This window comes from Excalfactoria chinensis, chromosome 9, assembly GCF_039878825.1.
Source record: "Excalfactoria chinensis isolate bCotChi1 chromosome 9, bCotChi1.hap2, whole genome shotgun sequence".
NCBI lineage: Eukaryota > Metazoa > Chordata > Aves > Galliformes > Phasianidae > Excalfactoria > Excalfactoria chinensis.
In genome coordinates, this window is record NC_092833.1 from 1,531,316 (window position 1) to 1,552,674 (window position 21,359).

General features: G+C 53.2%; 4 protein-coding genes across 5 annotated transcripts in view; 1 reads left to right on the plus strand and 3 right to left on the minus strand.

Moving 5' to 3' along the window:
* The window catches only part of PAK2 (p21 (RAC1) activated kinase 2), a 35,919-nt gene extending 30,621 nt beyond the window's left edge, over positions 1-5,298 (minus strand). The window contains exon 1 of the mRNA XM_072344385.1: positions 5,128-5,298. The gene's annotated coding sequence lies outside the window, so the exon portion shown is untranslated. The remainder of the gene's footprint in view (positions 1-5,127) is intronic.
* A 1,274-nt stretch (positions 5,299-6,572) lies between these two features.
* On the minus strand, positions 6,573-10,603 carry PIGX (phosphatidylinositol glycan anchor biosynthesis class X). Of its 2 annotated transcripts, XR_011904702.1 has the most exons (7): positions 10,412-10,603; positions 10,261-10,324; positions 9,511-9,652; positions 8,583-8,796; positions 7,756-7,856; positions 6,918-7,146; positions 6,638-6,814 (listed from the first exon to the last, which is right to left on the minus strand). XR_011904702.1 is itself a non-coding variant. In XM_072344909.1 (6 exons), the coding sequence occupies exons 1-6, from the start codon at positions 10,461-10,463 to the stop codon at positions 6,656-6,658; spliced, it is 732 nt and encodes a 243-aa protein (XP_072201010.1). In that variant the 5' UTR covers positions 10,464-10,603; the 3' UTR covers positions 6,573-6,655. The 2 variants fall into 2 exon arrangements, 1 of the variants encoding a protein (XP_072201010.1); XM_072344909.1 differs by lacking the exon at positions 6,918-7,146 and having other exon boundaries at positions 6,573-6,814.
* CEP19 (centrosomal protein 19) lies at positions 10,544-11,866 on the plus strand. The gene is made up of 2 exons (XM_072344910.1): positions 10,544-10,796; positions 10,930-11,866. The coding sequence occupies exons 1-2, from the start codon at positions 10,673-10,675 to the stop codon at positions 11,289-11,291; spliced, it is 486 nt and encodes a 161-aa protein (XP_072201011.1). The 5' UTR covers positions 10,544-10,672; the 3' UTR covers positions 11,292-11,866.
* Positions 11,867-12,630: 764 nt separating this feature from the next.
* NRROS (negative regulator of reactive oxygen species) lies at positions 12,631-16,472 on the minus strand. Its single transcript, XM_072344632.1, has 3 exons — positions 16,234-16,472; positions 15,315-15,438; positions 12,631-15,067 (listed from the first exon to the last, which is right to left on the minus strand). Exons 2-3 carry the CDS (start codon positions 15,420-15,422, stop codon positions 13,106-13,108), a joined length of 2,070 nt encoding a protein of 689 aa, XP_072200733.1. The 5' UTR covers positions 15,423-15,438; positions 16,234-16,472; the 3' UTR covers positions 12,631-13,105.
* Between the last annotated feature and the right edge of the window lie 4,887 nt (positions 16,473-21,359).

A 21,359-nucleotide genomic window follows, 5' to 3' on the forward strand; every position in this document is an offset into this window, starting at 1 on the left:
AACGTCCCAGGTGGCAGCTAAGCTCTAAGGCTCAAACTCATCAGGGTTGGGAGATTCTTGCTTTTTTATCCTGAACTAGAGGGAGGAGCAAACCTACACCAAGAAATGTTTTATAACAACTCCTCGTGCGTTCGAGAACGAAAGGATCCCTGTGTCTCTGTTGGAAGCAGTCCATTTGAAAAGAGGCTTGAAAAGAGCACAGCCAAAGGCAGGTGAACAATGGGAACCACTGTTAGGCTAAATGGTATGAAATTAAAATATATAACAGGACTTGGATAAGTTTAGAAGTAGTTACCAGCTCTATCATTACATACCTGCTCAGTAAAGAAGGAATTACATTCTTATAACAACAAGGTTTTGCTGACATGTTTACAGATTAAGGCCTCTCAATGTTCACAGTTTTTAGTCTATTTGAAAAGCTGTGGGGTTAATGGATGAAAAGGAGAACGTTCTCAACTCTCATTTTGCCTCTTCATCTTGACTCCAGCAGCAGTTGTGTAGTTCTAAAGCAGCTGGAGATGTCTGTGATGAGATGACTGAGCTCAGCCCTGAGATCATCAATTTCTGCTATTACAGGGATGCACCTTTCCATACACACATGGCCCACCCCAACTGAAGAGATTAAAGACATTTGCTCCTATAGGAAGGTGCTATCCCACCTATGTAAAGGCCACCGCAAGGGAAACAGCATAACAATCTATCAAAAGCCAAAAGGACATCTCTTGTGCTGTGCTGTCAGCGCAAGGACTGGAAACCTGTGGTACAGCATCACCTCAGTCCCCAGCACGAATGGAGCCCTATGTCACAGAGGATGGAGGGAGCATCAGGGAAGTATCTCTACAGGAGATCAAAGTAAATTCATAAAGAAAAAAATCCCCAAAGTAAATGATTTTTGCTTCTCGCCATGCTTTGTGTTTATTGCCCTCTTTGTGTCCTCCCCTTACAGATACCAAAGCATTATTACTCTGGCTGCTCCAAGCTCCAATAACACTGCTGTGGAAGTGCTATCGTACAGCTTTACCAGATGTCTTAACTACTTCCACATGAGCAGCACTCACCCAAGTTCCACCAAGCAACGGGACTTTTCCTTGTGCTGCAAAAAGAACACGATGCTTTCCAGCATGTGTACAGCACGCCAAGGAGAGCGAGAGCTGCTCTTCACAAATGTCTTTGACAGTGGAATGGTTATTAAAGAAGAAAATGAAAGACACCCCAAATGCGTGGCATGTGAAGAAAGCAAACCGCACCAAACTGGTTGGAATGTCGGCCTTCCATTTCCACCAGCTACCTGCACTAACTGTCCTGCATCTAAAAATCTCAGCTCTGATCTTCTTAATAAAGGAGAAAACAAAACAGAGCACTACTGAACTACTTACATCAAATCCCAGACTCTTGAGCCTATGGAATTACTTGTGCTCCTCGGTGCTCAGCCTGGGCATCAGTGTCAAAGAGCCTCAGCATCAAAGAGCCTCAGCACCTTAGCACTGGATTAACTGCTCTTGTTGTGAAGTATCTTTGCAAATCCCAAGCTTAACTTGCACTCTTGAATGGAAAAAAAAGCAAGGGGGTGAGCAGAGGGATTTCACTCAGTGTATTTCACACTTGGTGGTAACCTTCCAACTCTAAAAACCAAGGTCAGGTGGCTGATGTGACACCCCCAGAAGCTCAGAACCACCCGTGAAAGCAGCTGAAAGGACCCAAAAGCTCAACACACACCTTTTTAACCCTTATGAACTGGGCTGTTTGCGTCAGATCAAGGAGCAACTTTTCCAAGCTACATCTAAAATCAGCAATTCCTTTTTCAAAGATTTAGTTCCCTGATGCAAGGAGGGAAGTGACAGAGCAGCCTGCAGGAGGGGGGAGGAACAGTTCGTGTGGGGCAAGCAGAAAGCAAGGCCCTCTCCTTCCTCCTTCCAACCCAAACAGCTGCTTCCCATACTGACCTAGGTATGAAATCACCATTACATCTGCACATTCCTCACCTAAATCAGTGAACGGTCTAGTAAAAATTCCAAACACCAGAATGAAACACCGGTATTTCATCAACTGCAATCAGCATTAGCTCAAAAGCAACAAACGCTGTAAAAGCCATCCTGAATCATTGAGGAAGTCAGGTTTGGAATAAGGCTGAACTCAGATGCAAAGGTTACAAGGCTGCCCGGTCTGACAGCTAACCCTACTGCTATGTTCTCTATTCCAAAACCACGTGAGCTGCAGAACTAAAAGAACAAACAAACCTCTTCTGTGCCACTGTGGCTGAGCTAAGCAGCATCTCTGCACACTCACAGCATAGCGGTACCCGAGTGGGAAAGCTGCCTTGTTTGTGTGTGAATCAGCTTAAAAGCTTACAGACACATAGCTGGGATTTCTTACAGACTGACTGACTGTGCTCACTCTTCTCCTCCAGCATCCTCAGTGAGAAGAGAGGATGGCATTTTGCAGGAGATGGGCTTACATGAAAGATACTCTCACTCCCATTCATCCAGGCTCTTACTCTATCCGAAACCTCCCCAGGAAGCAGGAGCTTCAACAGTAAAGTCATTTATAAAGCATCTGCCAGAAACAGTCTTTTCTCTCTCTTGTTTGGAAGATAACCCTGTTGATCAAAGCACTTCTGCGAAGACTGTAAATGAACAGTGAGCATAACTTAAGAGTAGAAAGCATCACATTTATTTCCAAAACAAACCTCACAGGACCGGGCAAAGCTTTGACTTTACTCATGAAAGAAGCTATGGAAAGTCTTTGTATGCTGACAGTTGTAAACTCCTGGGAGCACACGATGAGTCAAACAAATACCTGGCACCAGCACCAAAACAAGCAGCAAGGAAAAAAGGTAGAAACTGAATTGGAAAGACTTGCCAGTGTATCCCCAGCCCTTAACCCACCTGCCAGCTGTCCTGCTGCTGGTTCACACTGTGATCCCTGGTAATGTGTGTTCATCAAAGAACATGTTCTGAGCAGCAGTACATCGTCAGAAGCTGAAGCAGAAACTTTCTGAAGCGCTCCAACATTCAAGAACACAAGTTTGATTCATTGAGAGTTTCAAGATCCGTTTGTCTTGCTCGACCAACAAAAAACCTCACCAGTTTCTGCAGCTGTTTGATATCCCACAACATCGATGCCTCAAACACGTGAGGAATTCCTTTGGTTAGTTCACAGATACCAACTCCAATCGTCCCAAATTGATCCAAACAACAAAAGCAACGCTCCTGTCCTCTAGTCAATAGGAATGCAAGAAATAAAGCATCTAATTTCCCATTAGACCACAGCACGAATTGACATGAAACCACCTTTTTCCCCTCAGGCTGACCTTGCTGGGATGCACAATCAATCCAGCCCTGGGCCAGGAGCTGCATGAAGAGGACTTCATCCTTTCTGAGACCCAGCCTGGTGTGCAGGTACTCAGCTGATCAGCCCTTGGTAACGGCGCTGCACTTTGCAGGGCAAAGAGCAGTACAAAGCCTGCATCTGCAACATAAAAACCTAACTGCAAATGTATGTTCAACTACTACAGCAAGTACAGAAGTCACTCCAAGATGATACTGTGGAGCTACAGAACTCTTGAAACTTTGGGCCAAACTCGATTTAGACTGAGGAAGAACACACCCCCTTGAGGAACTATAAGTTAAGCAGGTCCAATCTTCCTGAATCTTTCTGGATCTCCCTTCAGACTCCAAGACAGAGCCTCTGCTTTGGTAAAGAGCTGGTCCCTGTAGCTCAGTTTCTAGAAGAGAAGATAAAGCTTTCCCACCGCCTCCTATAGGCAACTCACTTGAACCTGCTGGCCCCCAGAGCCTTAATGCTGCTTATGTTTCCCACCAGGCCCAGCCAGTTAAAGCAGCATCTCCCTAAGCAGCCTGTTTTCAAAACAATGTAACTTTTGCTCTGTTGTGGCTACGCACAGGCATGTCAGTAAGGGGGACTGCTACAGGAAACGCTGCCACAGTCTCGTGGAGCCTCAGAAACCTCCTAATGCAGAACACAGATATAAGGTGAAACGTACAAGACTGGTACAAGAACACTAAAGCAGAAGCAGTCTTGGTAGTAAAACACTTTGACCTTCTTCCTGATCCCTGCAGCTCTCCTATCAGCACAAAGACAGAAGCATCGCTACCCTTAACACTTCTCCTAGCATCATTTAGAAACCAAACGGGCTGGAACACTTTTCTCTTTTCAACCTAACTGAAAGGCTTAAATGCAATGAGCACACGGGCGTTTTTAAAGGGCCACATTTTAAAAGATGCCCAAGATGAGACCGGCCATACATGGTCAAAGCATTCACAGCACCATCCCGGAGGACACACAGCAGGTGTCTGTGCCCACATGGGCTGAGCACTGGGTGAGCACTGAGCCCAACCCCAGCCCGGCAGAGCGGCCCGGAGCAGCGTGAGCCTCCAGCCCCCACCTCACCGTGCTATGAACAGTTCAAAGCCCGCCTCGGACGTTTCTTTACTTGTCCATTTTGTAGCCCAACGTTTTTCATCGCCACACTTGCACGCCCTAATTCTATACACACAGAGGATACGACTGTTAACCCAGTACTTCTTGGGTCCGGGCTTCACGCACTGCAGCACCGAGCTCCGCATCAAAGCTCCTTCTTCCTCTAAAACGTTTCTCGCTGACTTTTTTCTTTAAGTGGGACGACAGGAGCACTTGAAAGCCCACAAAGGCTTCGCGTTTTTAGCTCCCGTGCCCGTTTCCGCCTACCAGACCGTCACACCGACACGGCCAGCCCTCACCGCGCAGCGCCGGGCCACCTCCACCCGCACCATAAAGGAAGCGCACGTCGGAACGCTTCCCGTTTTCGAAGGCCGCCCGGCTGCGGGCTCACGGCTGCGGGCTCACGGCTCGATCTCAGCGGGCGCGGCGCATCCCGCAGCCTTCCCGCACAGCCGCCCCACCCCGGGCCGACTCTCCGCGTCGCTGCCGCCCGCCGTGCCCCCGCCCGGCCCCGAAGCGGCCCGGCCCCTCCCGCCGCGGCCCCGCTCCCCCCCCGGCCCTCCCCGCGGCGCCGTTCCCTCGGGGCCGCCCCGCCAGGCGCCGCCCGGCCGCCGCCTCCGCCGCAGGCCCGGTCGGGAGGGCCCACAAAGGGCGGCAGGTGGGAGCGGGCCGCGACCGCGCACTCACCGGGGCTGGGGCGGCGCCGGCCGCCTCCGGGACGGGCCGAACGTGCAGCTGGGGCGCGGCCGCCACACGGCGCCTCTGCAATGGCGGCGGCGGCACCCACCGAGGCGGCGGCGGCAGGAGCCGGAGGGGGAAGCGGAACCGCCGCGCGTGGCCACAGCCCGCGAGGGCGGGGCGCCGCCGCCGGGACTACGGCTCCCAGCAGCGCCCGGCGGCGCGGGGAACGACGGGAAGCGCAGTGCGCAGCGCCGGGCGGGAAGGCGGCCTAAGGAACGGACAGCGCTCGGCTGTGCCAGAGAAACGAGGCTCCTTCCACCGGGCAGCTCTAGCTACACTGTGCTGCTCAGCTGCAACCATCTGACGGTAAAGAGCTACAAGCGCCACCGAGAGACAAGTGGTACAGCGCCCATCCACCGCGCCTCAGCCCTGCGGCACCCATAAGGTTAAGGAGCTCCCTGCGGTTGTTCTCTTTAATACCTCCCTTCCCCCACACAGATGCAGAGCGTGACGCCTCGGAGGCCGTGGATGAAGCTCTGGCGCAGCCACCAGCATTCAGCACAGCCAGGGGAAAACAAGAGCCCGCTGTCAGAGCACTCGCCAACCTGCGGCGGGCACAGTCACAAGACGAGCTGTATTGAATCCCAGAAGCAGAGGAAGGATGCCCAGAGGATCCCGAAGCTACAGCTGGACAGCGATGAAAGGCTGATTCTGCTGGGGAACAGCCTTGGATGAGTAGAAAGGAAGATAGGATTAGGAAAAGCACAACGTTTCACACACACACACCCTGCAAACCACCCGCTTTTAACTAACTGAGCCTATAGGGAATGTCGTGTTCTCCATCGGCAGTCCCTGAGCTCCTGTAAGGTCACAATGCCACCTACTGACGACTGAAAACGGCGGCTGTTAATCTAGAGCAACTCAGTTTTTCCATGAAGTAATTTCCTCTCCATATTTCCTTGTCTTTACCAACCGCTGAACTCAAGCCTTTTAAATATTTGCTTCTAGTTTGTATCTTTTCACCAGCTTTCATCTTCCAAGGGTTATTTCAGCTTCACATCTAGGGTGAAATCTCCTTCAGATCTTCTTAGCTCTCAAATCACTCGGTTCAAAGCGAGAGCAGCTAATCCCCCCCACTTAGTACAGGACCGTACCCATTGGTTTTTAAGCCTTCTACTGTGACAAGTAAGCAAAGAATGCCTCTTCCTAAATCCCATAACCCATCTGGGCAGCATAAACGAGCCTCCAATTCAGGAGCTTGAAGGATGTTTTTCATACCCTTAACACCCACTTCTCAAGTCTGTTCATTTAAATTCAAGCAGTACAAACACCTCTGTGAGGAGAAGCACTGTAGCCAAAGCCCAAAGCCAAAGCAGGCTGAGGCTTAGGGTAAGGAATAGGAGTCAGATTCTGCTCCTGACTGCTGCTGCCTTTGTACAAGAGAACGACAGCCCATTAGGGCACCCTCACGCATTGCCAAGATGTGAATAACAGTAACGTTTTGCTGGACGAAGCTCAGTCATTTTGCGTTTCTTTATTCCAAGCAGGTCACCAGTGAGAAGTCTCCGTATCTGCAAACAGCAGTAAGAATCAGGCTGGAACAGAGCACGGTGGCAAGAAGAGTCACGACACACACTAAGACACTGTGTTGTGTGAGCCCCACTGGGACCTGCAGAATCAGTTCTTCACTCTCCTACAAGGAAAAGTAAATTGGTTATACACACTTAACCAGCTTCTGTTGTTGTTTCTTTATCTGCAACTCAGGGGATGGGTAACTAGACTGCTATTTAACTTGCCCTTTGCTAAGGCTTGATCTTGAATCCCAACAGAAAGCTGAGATGGGACACAGCCTTTCAGTTAACTGCCCTTACAGAGAGCCAGCTGCTCTTGTTGTACACAGCTCAATAAACGTATCCGCTCCATTTTAAATGGCAGGCATCTGTACGTTCCGTGGCTTTGCTCTTCCTCCAGGTTTACCAGCAGAGATCTCTCACAGTGAGCATCCTGCAGATCACTGACAAGCCCCTTTGCTCCAAAACAACTTTCTGCGTCAACTCCGTGACACAGAAAGCTGCAAAGCACTTTTGGATGACAGCTATATGTATTCTGAAGGGATCTTACAAATAGCAAGGAGCACGCGTTACGGAAACAACAGATTTGCTATGAAATGAATTAGTCCTGTTTCTGAATCTCTGTACTGTCACAAACTGTTCAAGTTTCAAAGGCAGCTGTTGGCCGTACCAAAAATCTACCTGGCTTTGGTTCACCCTGACACTTAGCCATCCAATGGCAAACAGCAATGGCCTTTTTTAAGATGCTATTCCTTCAACTTTTGGCCTTTTATGTCTTTTTTTGCCTATCAGACTGCAGCCGAGTTCTCCCACTTTGCAACTCATCTGAAGAAACCTTCACTGCAGAGGCCTTTCTTAATTCAAGTCGTGCCAATCACAGCGCTGTCAATTCTAGGATTCCAACTCATTAAAACCAGATCAGAAAACAAAAGGAGCCTCTATAAGAAGTCACACCATGAGGCTTTTATCAGGTAGGTCCCGTGATCTGGAAGCTGCTTATCTCAGAAAAAGGCAATGGTTGTGAAGCAAGAGGCAAGAACTTCCTTCTGAAATAGCAACTCACAGGTCGGTGCGTCGCTCCGTACCACTGACAGAGGCGGCCCTTATTCCCTGAGCAGGGAGCTTCCACTTCAGCAGGCTGCCAGCAATCTGGTGACAGGCGCTCTGTGGGAGACAGGTACGGTAGAGAACTAAGGATGAATCTCACCCAAGGGCTGTCTTTAACAGGATAAAGAATCCACGGTTGTCCTGCAGATCCCTCAGCTCTAGCCATGCGGTTACAACTTCTAGATTCCCCACGACCACAGGAGTCACTGTTCCATGTCTTCCTGTTGATCTCCTGCTGTCGCACACAAGAATTTCCCTCCGATACCCTAAGTGCTTTGATATCAGTAATAAACGTTTTCCTATTCATCAGTATTAAATACAGCAGAATGAAAAGATTCCACGCTCCCTTCCTCTAACCAAGTAGGTTTATCCCAGAAAATCATTGCTCAAATAACACCCAAATGAAGATGAAGAAGCTGAAACTCACGAGCACATTTGACTTGGGAGCCAGCAAGAATGATTTCACAAAAGCAAACATAGTTTGGGGGGGAAATGGAGGATACAATAGTTCCCATACGATACTCATTGTCCGTGGATACCAGCTTCTTGTTTCAGAAGATCTGAGAACTACAACCAGCAGGAAACGTGCTTTCTCCCTTTTCTGCCCCGTTCAAATGCGAGAGGAAAGGCTTGGAAACCACTTGGAATACTTTGATTAAACATCTGACCAAGTACCTGACAGTGGATAATCTTAAATGCACCCTGCGTGGCTTCAGCTGTCAAGGGAAATACAGTGCGAACACACGGACCCAGCAGTCAACCTTTAACAAAGCAGGAGCTCACCGTCACAGCAGCAGACCAGTATTTCTGGACTCTTCAGAGCAACCAACGCATCCTCACTGTGTTCTGCTGGCCGGTGGTACCGCCCATGCACAGGCAGTGCTGCTCTGAAACAGTGCCAGCAGTGAGGGTCGGGCTGCAGGTACAGCACAACAGTGAGGGCTGTAGCTGAGTACTCAGGAGCCTCCACATCAACAACGTCAGGAATGACCACAGCCTGCAAGGGAATAAAGGAACAAATACGGCTGCTACTGGAATCAACACAGAAGGATACAAGGAAAACAAAACGTATGAACGTTTTGTGTATGAGTCTGAGATTAAGGAGGTCACAGTCTGCTGTTGTAATCTACTACAGCATCAGAAGGGACAACCGCAACCCCTGCACTGACACAATGCCCTTCAGAGTACCAGGGAAAGTCTACTGTTGGAGCTTATTCTGCATGTATGGGGAGGGTTTCACGTGAGCTTACTTTAGACCTCCACAGCAGACATCCGTAAAAGCTCAGTCACACAAACCCCTCTAATGAGTGAAGATGTCCTTGTGGTCACCCAAGACATCACATTCAGGACAGGATAAAGCACGCTCTAGAGATGGCTGTCTTTCTAGCTGGTTGTAAATAAACTGCACTTAATATACACCTAAAAGACAAACATCTACAATAAAGCAAGCTGAAGCCCAGTCCAAAGTTATGCTGCAAGTAAGTTTGAACTAGCATTTGGTATTAACTGTTTTACATTACAAAAGTCTCCTGCTATGAATGGAGCCCCATCGCCTGTGTATAGTTTTAGGGTTGTTTCCTACCACACGTGCACAACCTACAGATACAAAACTTCTCTGAGCAATGTGTTCTTCAGCTGCTGGCTGCTTCAGCTCACAGGCTCAGCCTTTATGTGAGAAGCCCCCCAGCTGGCTGAGCTCCTGCCTCCTTACCTTGGTTATGTTGTGCTGCTGCAGTGACGCCAGCTCATCGGGATCCACGTAGACTCCTGTTGGCAGCTGAGTTCTAGCAGCCACCGTGCATCCTTCTGTCCACTGCCCCGTCCCACCCAGCTCCGCCTTCACCAGCAGCTCCCTTAAAGCAAACCATGGGGGCACAATGCTGAAACCTGCGTGTTGAGAGACAGCAGAAAAACCTCCAAGTGTCACGCTGTCAAATGCTCAGAGATGGGAGTAACACGTCAGGTGTCATGTGCCACAAACTGAGAGCGCAGCCCTGCAAGGACAACACAGGCCATCCCAAGAGTGGAGCTGGGCTTTGCCAGCTGCTCTGTGCTGCTGACAGCCTCAGAAAGCACAGTGCAACTGCAGTCCAGGCAGAGCAAGAAGCAATAGATCCCAAACACGTCTGAGAAATGATAGATCCCAGGCTGGATGTGGCTCTGGGCAGCCTGCTCTGCTGGTTGGTGACCCTGCACGCAGCAGCGGGGTTGGAACTAGACGATCATTGCGGTCCTTTTCAACCCAGGCCATTCTATGACCCCATGTAACAGGCAAACTTTAACCGCACGCAGACACGCTGGTGCCCCAGCCCTGCAGGAGCCGAGAGGGCTCGGACGGGGCCCTGCGCATCCTGTTACGGTGGGGCAGGCAGCCCGGGCCGGGGTTGGGGCTGCAGGTTCCCCCGCCCCACACAGCGCTCCGTCATTCAGCGCAGCCCCCAGCGCCGCCCGGCGGCCTCACCTGTGGAAACCTTCCTTCAGCAGCTCCTGAGAGACGGCGCTGCCGAGGCAGGCGGCCTGAGCATCTGAAACGGCACAGAACGGGTGAGCGGCGGCACCGGGAGCACCAGGCGGCTGCTGGCAGCGAGGCGGGCGCTACGCCGGGCACTTACGGAAGGCGCGGAGCAACACGACCAACACCGCCCGCCATCGCACGGCCGCCATCTTGGAGCCCCCGCGCGCGGCCCCGCCGCAGCACCGCCTGATTCAATCGGAGGCTTCGGGCGGCCATTTTGTGTGGCGTTCCGCAGGCACTTAGTGCGGGCAGCCCGAAGGAGGGCTTGGCAGGAGGACCCCTCGGTTCCCACGGCAACGGCTGAGGCCGCCCTGCCTGGAGGAGGTGTCGCCATGGTGAGCCGGCAGCAAGAGCTGCTATGGCTTGTGTGGCACAGAAGTGCGGCATCCGCTTCCAGCCTCCATCCGTGATCCTGATCTACAAGGAGAAGGACAAGACTCGCCGGCGCGTCATGCCCGTCCGGAACTTCTCCCAGTTCTCAGGTGTGTTGTCGTTTCCCTGCAGCGTTCCCCCATTCCTCTCCATGCACGGGGCCATGCACCGGCCGGGCAGAGATATCTCTACCTAAAGAGATTCGCCTGCCCTTGTGACTCCTCAGGGTGGGTTTGTTTCTAGATTGTGCCATGGCTGCCGAGCAGCTGAAGAACAACCCTCGGCACAAAGCCTACCTGGAGGGAGTCCCGCTGCGGCAGCTCAGGAAGCTGCACGGCCTGCTGAGAGCTCACCTGAGGGGACAGAGTCTGGCTGAGAGCCTGGAAGAGATGGAGCAGGAAGAGACCATCGACCCCGAGGAGGACATGAACAAACTGGACGACCAGGAGTTAGCCCGAAGGAAGAGCATCATGGACGAGCTCTTCGAAAAGAACAGGAAGAAAAAGGACGACCCGGATTTTGTCTATGATATCGAGGTGGAGTTTGCCCAGGATGAGCAGCTGGAGTCGTGCGGCTGGGATGTGGAGTCGTGTGAAGAAGGCTGATTCTGGACCGAGAGGAGCTGGATGGGCAGAAACAGCTCCCATGTTCCTAGGAGAGAACAGCGTCATCCTGCCTCCTGCGCTGCAGCATCTCCTGTCTGTGCGGGTGACACACTCAAAACTGGCCACAGAGAATCTGGCTGAAAACCTCACCGTGTTTTCCTGTGATTTCTCTTCAGCTTTGTCTGAAAATGAAGTGTTAAATATTTACATCTTGGAAGCAGTCGTACATTTTATTGGGTGCCTGCGGCGTTTATCACCACCTCTGTTGGAATGTGAAATATACGCTTGGATAAATCAGTGTCTCATTGAGGATCTTACTCTCGCCTTCCCTCAGTAGAGGCCACGTTTGCCATTTCAGGTTGCACAGGTTAAATCCTTCATTAAGAAACCTGAGCATTCCAAAAACAAGTTAGTTTTGGAAGCACTTTGGAGATGCAGTGAATTCCAAGGGACAAAAGGCAACGTTTTCCTTCCTTACGCTGCCAAGGATGGTGTTCAGCCCTGAGAAAATGAGTTTATATTTATAAAAATATATATTAAAACATATATATAAATAAAGAGTACAGCAGAACATCACCAAGCCTAGGAGTGGTATTAGGGTAAAACAAATGGTCTGACACCATCTCTCGCTGCGCACACTTCCTCCAGCATACTCATTTATTAAGGCTGCAAAGCCCATGTTCTCAACCCTCCGTGTTTTGTATCTAGAGCAATGCAGGCTTCTCCCACGTCCCGAGGATGCTGATTTGTTAAAACCAGATTTTGCTGTGGCTTTTTGTGTCAGTATTGCCAAATCTCAGCTACCCTCTGTGCCTACTCATCCCACTGTTTTATGTCCTGCTTGCCCACTATCCAAACCATGACAGCCTCGCCTGCCTGCAAGAATACAGGTGAGGACAGCACACATCTGCATCCACATAACAAGGCCAGAGCTGGCAGAGAGGCACCAAAATGTGGTTGTAGTGCCTGGAACCAGAGGACATCCCAGGGCTGTCATGTGGGTCTCCACTGTCCCTTGCATGAGCTGCTCACAGGCAGAAGAGTAGCTGAAATAGGCTGAAGGATCCCCCAGCGGGCACCTGGGTAGATAGTAGATAGCTTTTGGCTATTTCTATCTGAAATAGGGCCAAAAAATGGCCACGTGCAAGGGTGGATGTGATGACCTTCTCCAATTCTTTCCATAGCTGTGCCTGGCTTTGTTTCTGCAGCATCCCCTCCTGCAGTGCCACGCTCGGAGCTCACCGCATTGCCCACAAAGCATGCAGCAACCAGGAGAGAGAAACAGATGAAACAACATTACCAGAAATATAATTTATTCTTTCGGCCATTATTGTACATCACTGAGGTCTGAGGTTCTGTCTCACTGGCACAGCGGGCACTGCCAGCAGTGGTGCCACCACCAGTGCAGTGTGGGACGGGGACCGTGCTGCTGGGGAATGGTCAGCGTCCCAGTCCTTCTGTTCTTTAGTGGTTTACCCTAAGGCTGAAGCTTCACTGATAGATCCAGAGAGAAATAGATCTGCCACTCTTCCACTTTACCTTTCCACGTGTGGATTGCAGCTCTCACCCTCCAAAACACGCAGATGTGAAACGTTCACCATGGAGGTTCACACCTGCATCGGTTTCGTGTTGGCCTCTGGGCATGTCCCTGTGGTCACATATGGAGGGTGACCACAGCAGTGTGAATAAATAAAAGCAAGCACCCAGGCAGCCCAAAACACCAGCTCTGTGCCACCAGGTGGATGCAAGTTCTCAATCCCCCCACCTGCACGCTCACCTCCACTCCCAAGAGGGCCCTTCCTCCTCCTCAGCCATCAGTACGGGCTGGACACCCCATACCTCCTCTTCACCATTTTCAGCAGCTTTGGCTTCAGCACGAGGAAGAGCACAGTGAAGGCCACCAGCAGCGTCAGGCAGGTGGGCAGTGCGAGCACCAGGTAGAGCAGGGCCATGTCGGCCGTCCTCCAGCGGCAGTCCCGCAGGACGGGCTCGGGCAGCACCCAAGCGTTCAGCCGCTGTGAGTCGTAGTTGCAGGTCACCTCGCGCTCGTCGGGGACACGCAGCTGCTCCACGCGATGCAGGGCCTGCCACCAGCCCAGTGTGCAGCAGTTGTAGGGGTTACGGCTGAGGTAGAGCTCCTGCAGGCTCCTCCCCAGCGGCCTCCACGCCACGTCCGCGGGCAGAGCCGTCAGGCAGTTGTCCCGCAGGTCGAGGTTGAGCAGCTTCAGCGCGCCCAGTGAGGCGGGGAGGGCGGTCAGGGTGTTCCCCGACAGGTCCAGGCCCACCAGGCTCTGGAAGGCAGAGAAGTCCACCGAGGTGGAGGAGAGGTTGGTGTTGCGGAGGGACAGCACCTGCAGCGTCGCAGCCAGGTCCCGCAGCCACCCCAGGTCCCCCGACAGCGCCTGCCGGTTGTCGGAGAGGTCCAGGTGAGTCAGGGCCGTCCCTCGGAAGGGGCGTCCGCCCAGGTCCCGCAGACCACAGCCGGCCAAGGAGAGGCGGGTCAGGGTGGCGAGGCCCCTGATGTCCACACAGCGGGCACTCCGGCCCAAAACGACCGTCTGGGGACACAGGTCGAGGCGGTTGTAGCTGAGGTCAACTGTAGTGATCTGCTTGGTGTGAGTGAAGATGCCGGCAGGAAGCGCCCGCAGCATGTTGGTGCTGAGGTTGAAGAGCTGCAGGCTGGGCAGGGCAGGCCCGGCGCCCGCGTCCTCCCACAGCTCCGTCAGCAGGTTCTGGCTGAGGTCCAGCTCCGTCAGCATGGCCAAGGGGTCCCGCTGCGACAGGTGGAAGGTCTCCAGGCAGTTCTGGTTGAGCTTCAGGTGGGTCAGAGAGGGCATCTTAGCCAGAAAACCCTCCGGCAGGTACCAGAACTGGTTCTGACTCATGTCCAGGAGGCGCAGGGAGGAGAGGTTGCTGTAGCAGACCTCGTCCCACAGCCTGACCGTCGTGACGTTGGTGGAGTTGCCATCGATGAGCAGGAACTGCACGGTGACGTTCTCCAGGGACGTGCCGTTGGGGAGCAGCTGGTAAAAGCTCATCTCGTTGTCCTTCAGCAGCAAAGAGTGCAGCTTGCTCTGCCGGGGCAGCACGGGGAAGAAAAGGAGCTGGTTGTGGGACAGGTCCAGCACCTCCAGCTCAAAGAGGTCATCGCTTTCCAGGGCCAGAAACCACTCGATGATATTGTAGCTGACATTGAGCACCCGGAGCTGGGTCAGGTTGAAGTCCACAATGCACGTCATGTAGTTGTAAGCTATGTTGAGCCTCTGCAGCCTCTGCAGCCCTTCAAAAGCTTGGTCAATCTCAAAGATGTAGTTCCTCTCCAGGTTCAGCTCCAAGAGCTGCGTCAGGTTGGTGAAGACGGAAGAGTCCAGTCTCATGATGACATTCCTAGCCATGGACAAGGACTCCAAGGAAGACAGGTTGCTGAGCAAAACAGACGCCATGTCCTCAGTGAGCTGGTTTCCAGCTAGATCGAGCGTCCTTAAGGCTGGCAAAGCAGAAAGAGCAGCTGCTGTCAGTGAGTAGTTGGTGAAGAGGAGGTTGTCTGCCAAGGACAGAGCGTGGAGGCCCTGGCTGCCTAGGAAGGCACCAGGTTTGATGAGCTCCATCCGGTTTTTGGTCAGGCTGAGATGCTTCAGCTGGTGGTATGAGAGCAGAGAGGCACAGCCCAGGACCCGGATAGTGTTGTCATCCAGCAACAGCACTTCAATGTCACCTTGCAGATTCCCAGGGACAGAGCTCAACCATTTCCTCCTGCAGTCTGCAGTGCTCTGCACCTACAGCAAGAAGGGGACATGCAACACCTCACTGCAAGGCATGAGATGGGGGAGAAGATAAGCCTGGGGATAAAAGTGAGACAGAGGTGATTCCTCAGGTAAAGCCTCACTGTCCCACTCCAAACCTTAGCTCCAGTGCTAGGCCAGCAGCTGGGAGGGGAAAGCCTGGAGAAGCTGAGGTGCCTGGGGCTTGTAGGGGAGAATCAAGGGGTTGGAAGGGCAAGGATTTGCAAGAGAGAGGACTTACGTGCTCGCAACCACCAGGAGACACTGCCCACGCTGCGCCCGCCCCATCTCCCCATCCTACTGCCAGAAGGACCAGGAGCAGGGAGAAAACAGGCAGCAGGGCCTCCATCTCAGCAGCAGCAATCCTGTGGGGACAGAGAGGTCAGGAGCTGCAGCACAGTCAGCTCAACAGCATCCCCAGGGAACACAGGGCAGCAGTGGTCACTCTTGCACACCTTCCTGCCCGCAGCACTCAGCCACCACAAGCTGCCCAGCTAACAGCCACAGCACAGGGATCCCCATGGGACAGGAGAAAGCAAGGGGCAGAGCAGCACACACAACACTGCTCTACAGGACAGACATCACCCAAGCACAGCCAGCCTTCCTGGAGCTTGCAGCCTCCTCCCCAGTGCCAACACTCCAACCCCAGCACTATCTGGGGAAGCACAAGGGCCCCCTGTTGCTTATTTTGTGGGTCAGGAGCTGCCAGTATTTGCATCTGGGGAGAAAGCTGAAGCTCAGGCAAATGAGCAGCGAGGGCTTTGACTTCTCAGAGCTGGTGCTTGAAGAAGCGATCAGAGGTTATTTTTGGCAGCCTGGGGAGCCAGAGCCTCACGGCTGGGGGTAAACTGGGGACACCTCCTGGGTCACGTCTGTCCTTGGGACAGCCAAAAGAAGGAAGCTGATACCGAATCCAGGGGGGACCGGAGGAAGACCCCTTTCTCTAGGTGAAAGCTAGCATCCCTCTGAGCCTTCAGTCTCCATGCCAGGCCCTTGTGGTGCCCCCACCGTAGCACAGCTCCCTAGAAACACGAAGGTTTTGGCTCCAGCTTGGCAGCAGCACCCAAACCCCTTTTCTTTTCCCCCACCGCCGCCTCGTTGCTGTCCAGCTTTGGCCTCCCCTCTCCATCCTCCCACGTTTTTGGGGGGCAGGTACTCACCACCCGTGGCAGCGCGTGGGGCCTGCAGCAGCTCATCCTGCAGCCCCTGCACTGTGCTGGGGGGGGATGGGGGGTTCTGTGGGGCCGGATGCCAACGGCCGAGGTGTTCTCCCACCCTCTTTCTGCCGAGCGCTGAGATGGGCTTTGGGCTTTGCGGAAGAAGCGAACGGAAACTGCAGTCACATGGAGGCAGAGAGCGCGGCGAGGCGTTCACACCCCAGGTCGTGCACCCACAGGCTGCAAGGAGGAACCGCGGGGTGGGGGCTGTGGGCAGGGCCCCAGGGTGCAGCGGGACCAGCCTGAGGCTGCTTGTGGTGGTTGGGTTCAACCTCAACGCGTTTCCTGTAGGGGAAGAAGAAGAAAGGGACCGATGTCTTTCTCAGCATCATCCCAGGCCCAGGCTGACGCTGTGCCCAGAATCACTAAGGTTGGAAAAGACCTACGAGATCATCCTGTCCAACCATCCACCCATCACCAATAGTTCTCACTAAACCACATCCCTCAGCACAGTGTCCAAATGTTCCTTGAACACCCCCAGGGTTGGTGACTCCACCACCTCCCTGGGCAGCCCATTGCACTGCCTGACCACTCTTCCAGAGCAGTATTTCCTAACGTCCTGCCTGAACCTCCCCTGGCACAGCTTGGAGCCATTCCCTCTGGTCCTATCTCCAGTTACACGAGAGAAGAGGTCGACCACCAGCTCAAACAACCTCCCTTCAGGAAGTTATAGTCAGCAATGAGGTCTCCCCTGAGCCTCCTCTTCTCCAGGCTGAACATTCCCAGCTCCTTCAGCCTCTCCTCATCAGCCCTGTGCTCCACACCCCTCACCAGCTTTGTTGCCCTTCTTTGAACACCTTCCAGGGCCTCAATGTCCTTCTTGCAGTGAGGGGCCCAAAACTGGACACAGTACTCAAGGTGCAGCCTCACCAGTGCCCAGTACAGGGGGACAATCACTGCCCTGCTCCTGCTGGCATCACTGTTTCTGATACAAGCCAGAATGCCCTTGGCCTTCTTGCCCACCTGCTGTCTGAGTGCCCCCAACCCAGTGTCCATCTGCTCACAGCAGCCCCCCCCGCTCCTGCAGCCGGTCTACACGGCCTGCGAGGTTTTTACTTTTTTGCTTTTTACCCTGAATTTCATTTCTTCTCTGCTCAGAGGCTCAGAGCTCCCACAGCGCTCACAAAAAAAGGCCCCGCGGTTTCATTTCCTGCATTTTCAAGGAAGTTTGAAGTCTAAAAATCAAGAAGGAAAAGAGAGAAGCACTCGGCGTTCAAGCGAACCAGAGCAGATGGCAGAAACTCCGCAGCGGGGCAAAATTCCCAGGGTGTTACTCAAGGTCACCAGCAGCTGCACACCCCTCCTGCACCCCAACACAAGGACACCGACTGAGCTGCAGAAGGGCAGGAGCTGGCAGGCAGGGGGTGACCCCAGGGCTGGGAGGTCCCACAGCGTCCTTGATACGCACCATCATTGGAAAGAGGGGATCTGGGGAAGCATATAATGCTGAGTATTGCGTTGCAGGGTGGACTGCTCTGAGTGGAGGATGGACCTTGCTGGCTCATTTGCCTTCATTGAGTCTCACACCAACAGCTGCAGCCACCTCGGGGAGGTGGAAGGAAATAGCCCAGCAGAGCAAACGGCAGCTCAAAGGGAACCAGGTGAGCCGCCAGCGTGAGCAGCTGCGAGCACAACACCTTCAGGTTGGGAAACAAAGGCAGTTTGGCTGAGGACGTGGCCTCCAATCCAGAGTGACTGTGAAAGAGGATCCCTCATTTAACCCAGGGCCCAGAGGGAAGGCAGAAATAGGTCTGAGCAGAAAGCAAAAGGCCATTTCTGGGAGCGTGGGGGCAGGAAGGGAAGAGGGGTGCTGGTCAGCAGCCTGGCCACATCCACTTCCCAGGCTCCCACACCCATCTCTGGAGCAGCTCCAGCACTGCGGTCTGCGCCCTTCCGCCTCCCACCTCCATCAACGTAAGCAAGGAGGAAGCGGGACAGGGAGCAGGGAGCCACAGAAGCCACCTCGTTTCCCCCATGCTCCCTCAGTGGTCAGCACGAGGGCTCAGCACTGCAAACCCGAGTGCTGGAGGTGTGGATGCTGTGCAGAACTGCTCGCGACGCACCTGTAGGAGCAGTGAGAAGGCAGAACTGCTGACCCTTCCTCCCTGACCTCTGCAGGAGCTGCAGGCCTTGTGAGCGAGCTGCTTACACCCACGGTTTGCTCTTTGCTTGCACGTTGCCCACGCTTCCTCATAGGGCTGCATGATGTGGACACACCGATCTCAGCTCTGTATCTGCTCTCTGTGACGCTCCCCCAGCACGTTTACCCACGGTTCTGGTATAAACCTGTCATGACCAGAAGCTCTGAATTGACCCAAAGGAGGAGGTACCGATGAGGCACCCCATGACATCACCCAGCAGCACACACTGGCACGACCCCAGCTCCCCTCCACAGTCCTTTCCAGCTGCTGTTCCGCTGAAGAGAAGTGAGAAATGGTGTCATTAAAGCAAAGGGAAGTGAAATTATCTCAGCTCTTGTCTGAGCATTTCCCCTCCCTGCTGGTCACAGAGCCAAGGGCCCTTTTAGGACAAAGCCTGTGGGGTGGCAGGGCTGCAGCACCCTCTTGTCCTTGGGGCACATTCCTTGTGTAAGAAAACAGAGCAAGCTGCCAGGTCGGAGCTCCTGTGCTCTTTTAACAAAGTCCAACCTGAAGTGACACCGTCGTACCTCAGGGTTCATCCCTGCAGCCACAGATGGGAAAGGCTCAAGGTGGGCTTTCAGGTCTCAGTTTGAGATTGTCTCCTCCTCCAGGCACAGAGACTCAGCACAGGAACACAAGGGGGGAGAAGCTCAGGGAGAGGCATCAATGAACGCAGCAGACCCTGCTTTCCTATGCTCCACCGTGAGTTGGTCCATTTCCCAGTTATGAATCTCTCTGTTTACTCTGCAGACCCTCCATAAGGGCTGAGGTGCCCATCTCACATGGGATGCAGAGAAAACCACTCAGCCTTTATCTTGCCTCCATTCTCAGCTCACCAGCTGCAAACTGGAGCCGATGGGCTGATCCAAACAGACATAGCAGGTGCTGGGGCTGGCAGCGTGCCTTGCTGCAGGTCCTTAACTGAATGTGACTGTGTGCAAGGGAATGATACTGAAGTTTCCACATCTGCCTCCAGCTTTAACACACGCCTCTAAGGATGTGAAGACTCCAGTGAAACAGGTTCACGACCTGAAATCATAAGTTCAAGGAAGGATTAAGAAAATAACAGATCACTTTGCCAAACACACAGCGAAGCACCTGGGGACACAGCACAGGTACGGAGCAGCAAAATGCTGCAGGCACATGGAGGTCCCATCGCAGCCGGTCCTTACACACCATCAGTGCTGCAGTCAGGATGAAGCGAGGTGAAGCTGAGCTGTGGAAGCCGGGAGCTGGCAGGAAGATCAGGAGCATCACACAAAAGACAAGAGCAGACAGAGTTACACCTCGGGACCTTCCTCCAATCAAACACTGCCTGCAGGTAAAAGCAGAACCAAAGAGCCTTTCACAATAGGAGAACAGGCTGGATTCAAAGTCAAAATAAATCAAGCAAACATAAAACAAAGCCAGCTCGCTTGCAACAGATCTGCAAGCACCGGCATGGCAGGAAAGGCACCTTGTTCTTGTGGCTTCCAAAACTGCAGAAGAACAAGCAACGCTGGTAACAACATACAGCGAGCCCTATTTGGAAATCCTCTTTCAGCAGCTGCTGTTGGATAGAACACATTCCATTGATGGCTTTGCTTTGGGTGACCGGTGACAGACACCTGTAGGGATGTACAGCAGTGTGGGACAAAGCAGAGCAGTATGGGCCTGACTGGAGGAATGCCCGCACTGTGCAGCAGCACCCAAACCTCCCCTACCTCTGCAGGCGACCTCGGGCTCCCAGCTCACCCCATAACCTTCACCCTAACCAGAAGCGATACAAAACAAAAGGAGGAGGGGATACCGACTACCAGCAGAGGTTCTGCATGCAGCATTAACGTTACACAGTCAGCCGTCCCAGTAGGTGCCCCCGCAGCTCTGTTCGCCCTCTGCTGGGAGCTGTGAGAATTCGCCCTGAGTTCCCACCATGCCCAGACCATGTGCAGGGCTGTTTAGAACATGGCAGCCTTGTGGAATAGGGGAACACGGGACTTGGAGGCGGTCAGATCAGCAGGACTTGGCCCAAACTGAGACATCAGTGTGGAAACGTGAGGGCTCAGGAGGTGCTGAGGGCTGGCTGCCTCTCACCCAGCTGCTCTTTTCTCCAGGTACAACCCAGCTCTTCCCAGGACGAATGTTATTTTAATTCATGGCTGCTGTCACCATCGCTGTGACAGTGGAGGAGCAAAAAATAGAGGGAGCCATCTGGGAAACACATCCGCGTTACAAGGAAATTCAGAAGTGCAGCTCAGCAGTACAGGGAGAGAAAAGCTAACGTGTTCCAGTTGGCTGCGGGACTCGGAGGCAGAAGAACACGGCTACATCCGCAGCAACAGGAGCCCAGCCTGTGCACGGACACATGGACGCAGCCCACCAGATCACAGCCATCTGCTCCCCTTTAGTCACCTGAAACGAGGCCAAAAGTTACAGCACCAAAAGGCATTTGCAGGCTCCTACAGGACTCCCAGAAAAGCACGCACCGCTGCATTTGAAGCAGGAAAAATAGGCTGTAAGAGAAATCTCCCCATCAGAGCTAGTTGTTGTTTCCCCACTGATGAAGGAATAGCAGATAGCCTAAAGGACGAGGGAAGCCTATGCACGACTGATGGATGTAAGCTGACTGATCAGCTATGGGCAGCTGATGCTTCTCTTGACCAAAGCAGTCAGGTCACACACTGGGGAAGGGAAAATACTCCAGACCGTTGTTCAATTGACTCCAAAGTAACTCACAGAACCTCTTTTTTCCAGCACATTTTCAGCTAACCAACATCAGAGCTCTTCTCTTCTGAACGCCCTCATGGAGGCACTGGCCAAAAGCTCAGCACTTCAAAGCAAATTCTCAGTGATTCTGCAAGGTGCTGCAGAGCTCCCGGCCACAACGCAGCCTCCTCTGGTTATTGATCACAGCTGCTCTGACTTGCACAGCGTTTCAATCCCCTTGTA

Coding starts and splice junctions, on each gene's coding strand:
- CEP19 (XM_072344910.1), top strand. CDS start 10,673: ATGGCTTGTGTGGCACAGAAGTGCGGCATCCGCTTCCAGCCTCCATCC. Junction 10,797..10,929: donor GAACTTCTCCCAGTTCTCAG/GTGTGTTGTCGT, acceptor GTTTGTTTCTAG/ATTGTGCCATGGCTGCCGAG.
- PIGX (XM_072344909.1), bottom strand. CDS start 10,463: ATGGCGGCCGTGCGATGGCGGGCGGTGTTGGTCGTGTTGCTCCGCGCC. Junction 8,797..9,510: donor AGCAGCACAACATAACCAAG/GTAAGGAGGCAG, acceptor ATTCCCTTGCAG/GCTGTGGTCATTCCTGACGT. Junction 7,857..8,582: donor ACTGGTCTGCTGCTGTGACG/GTGAGCTCCTGC, acceptor TGTCTCCCACAG/AGCGCCTGTCACCAGATTGC.
- NRROS (XM_072344632.1), bottom strand. CDS start 15,422: ATGGAGGCCCTGCTGCCTGTTTTCTCCCTGCTCCTGGTCCTTCTGGCA. Junction 15,068..15,314: donor CTCCTGGTGGTTGCGAGCAC/GTAAGTCCTCTC, acceptor TTCTTGCTGTAG/GTGCAGAGCACTGCAGACTG.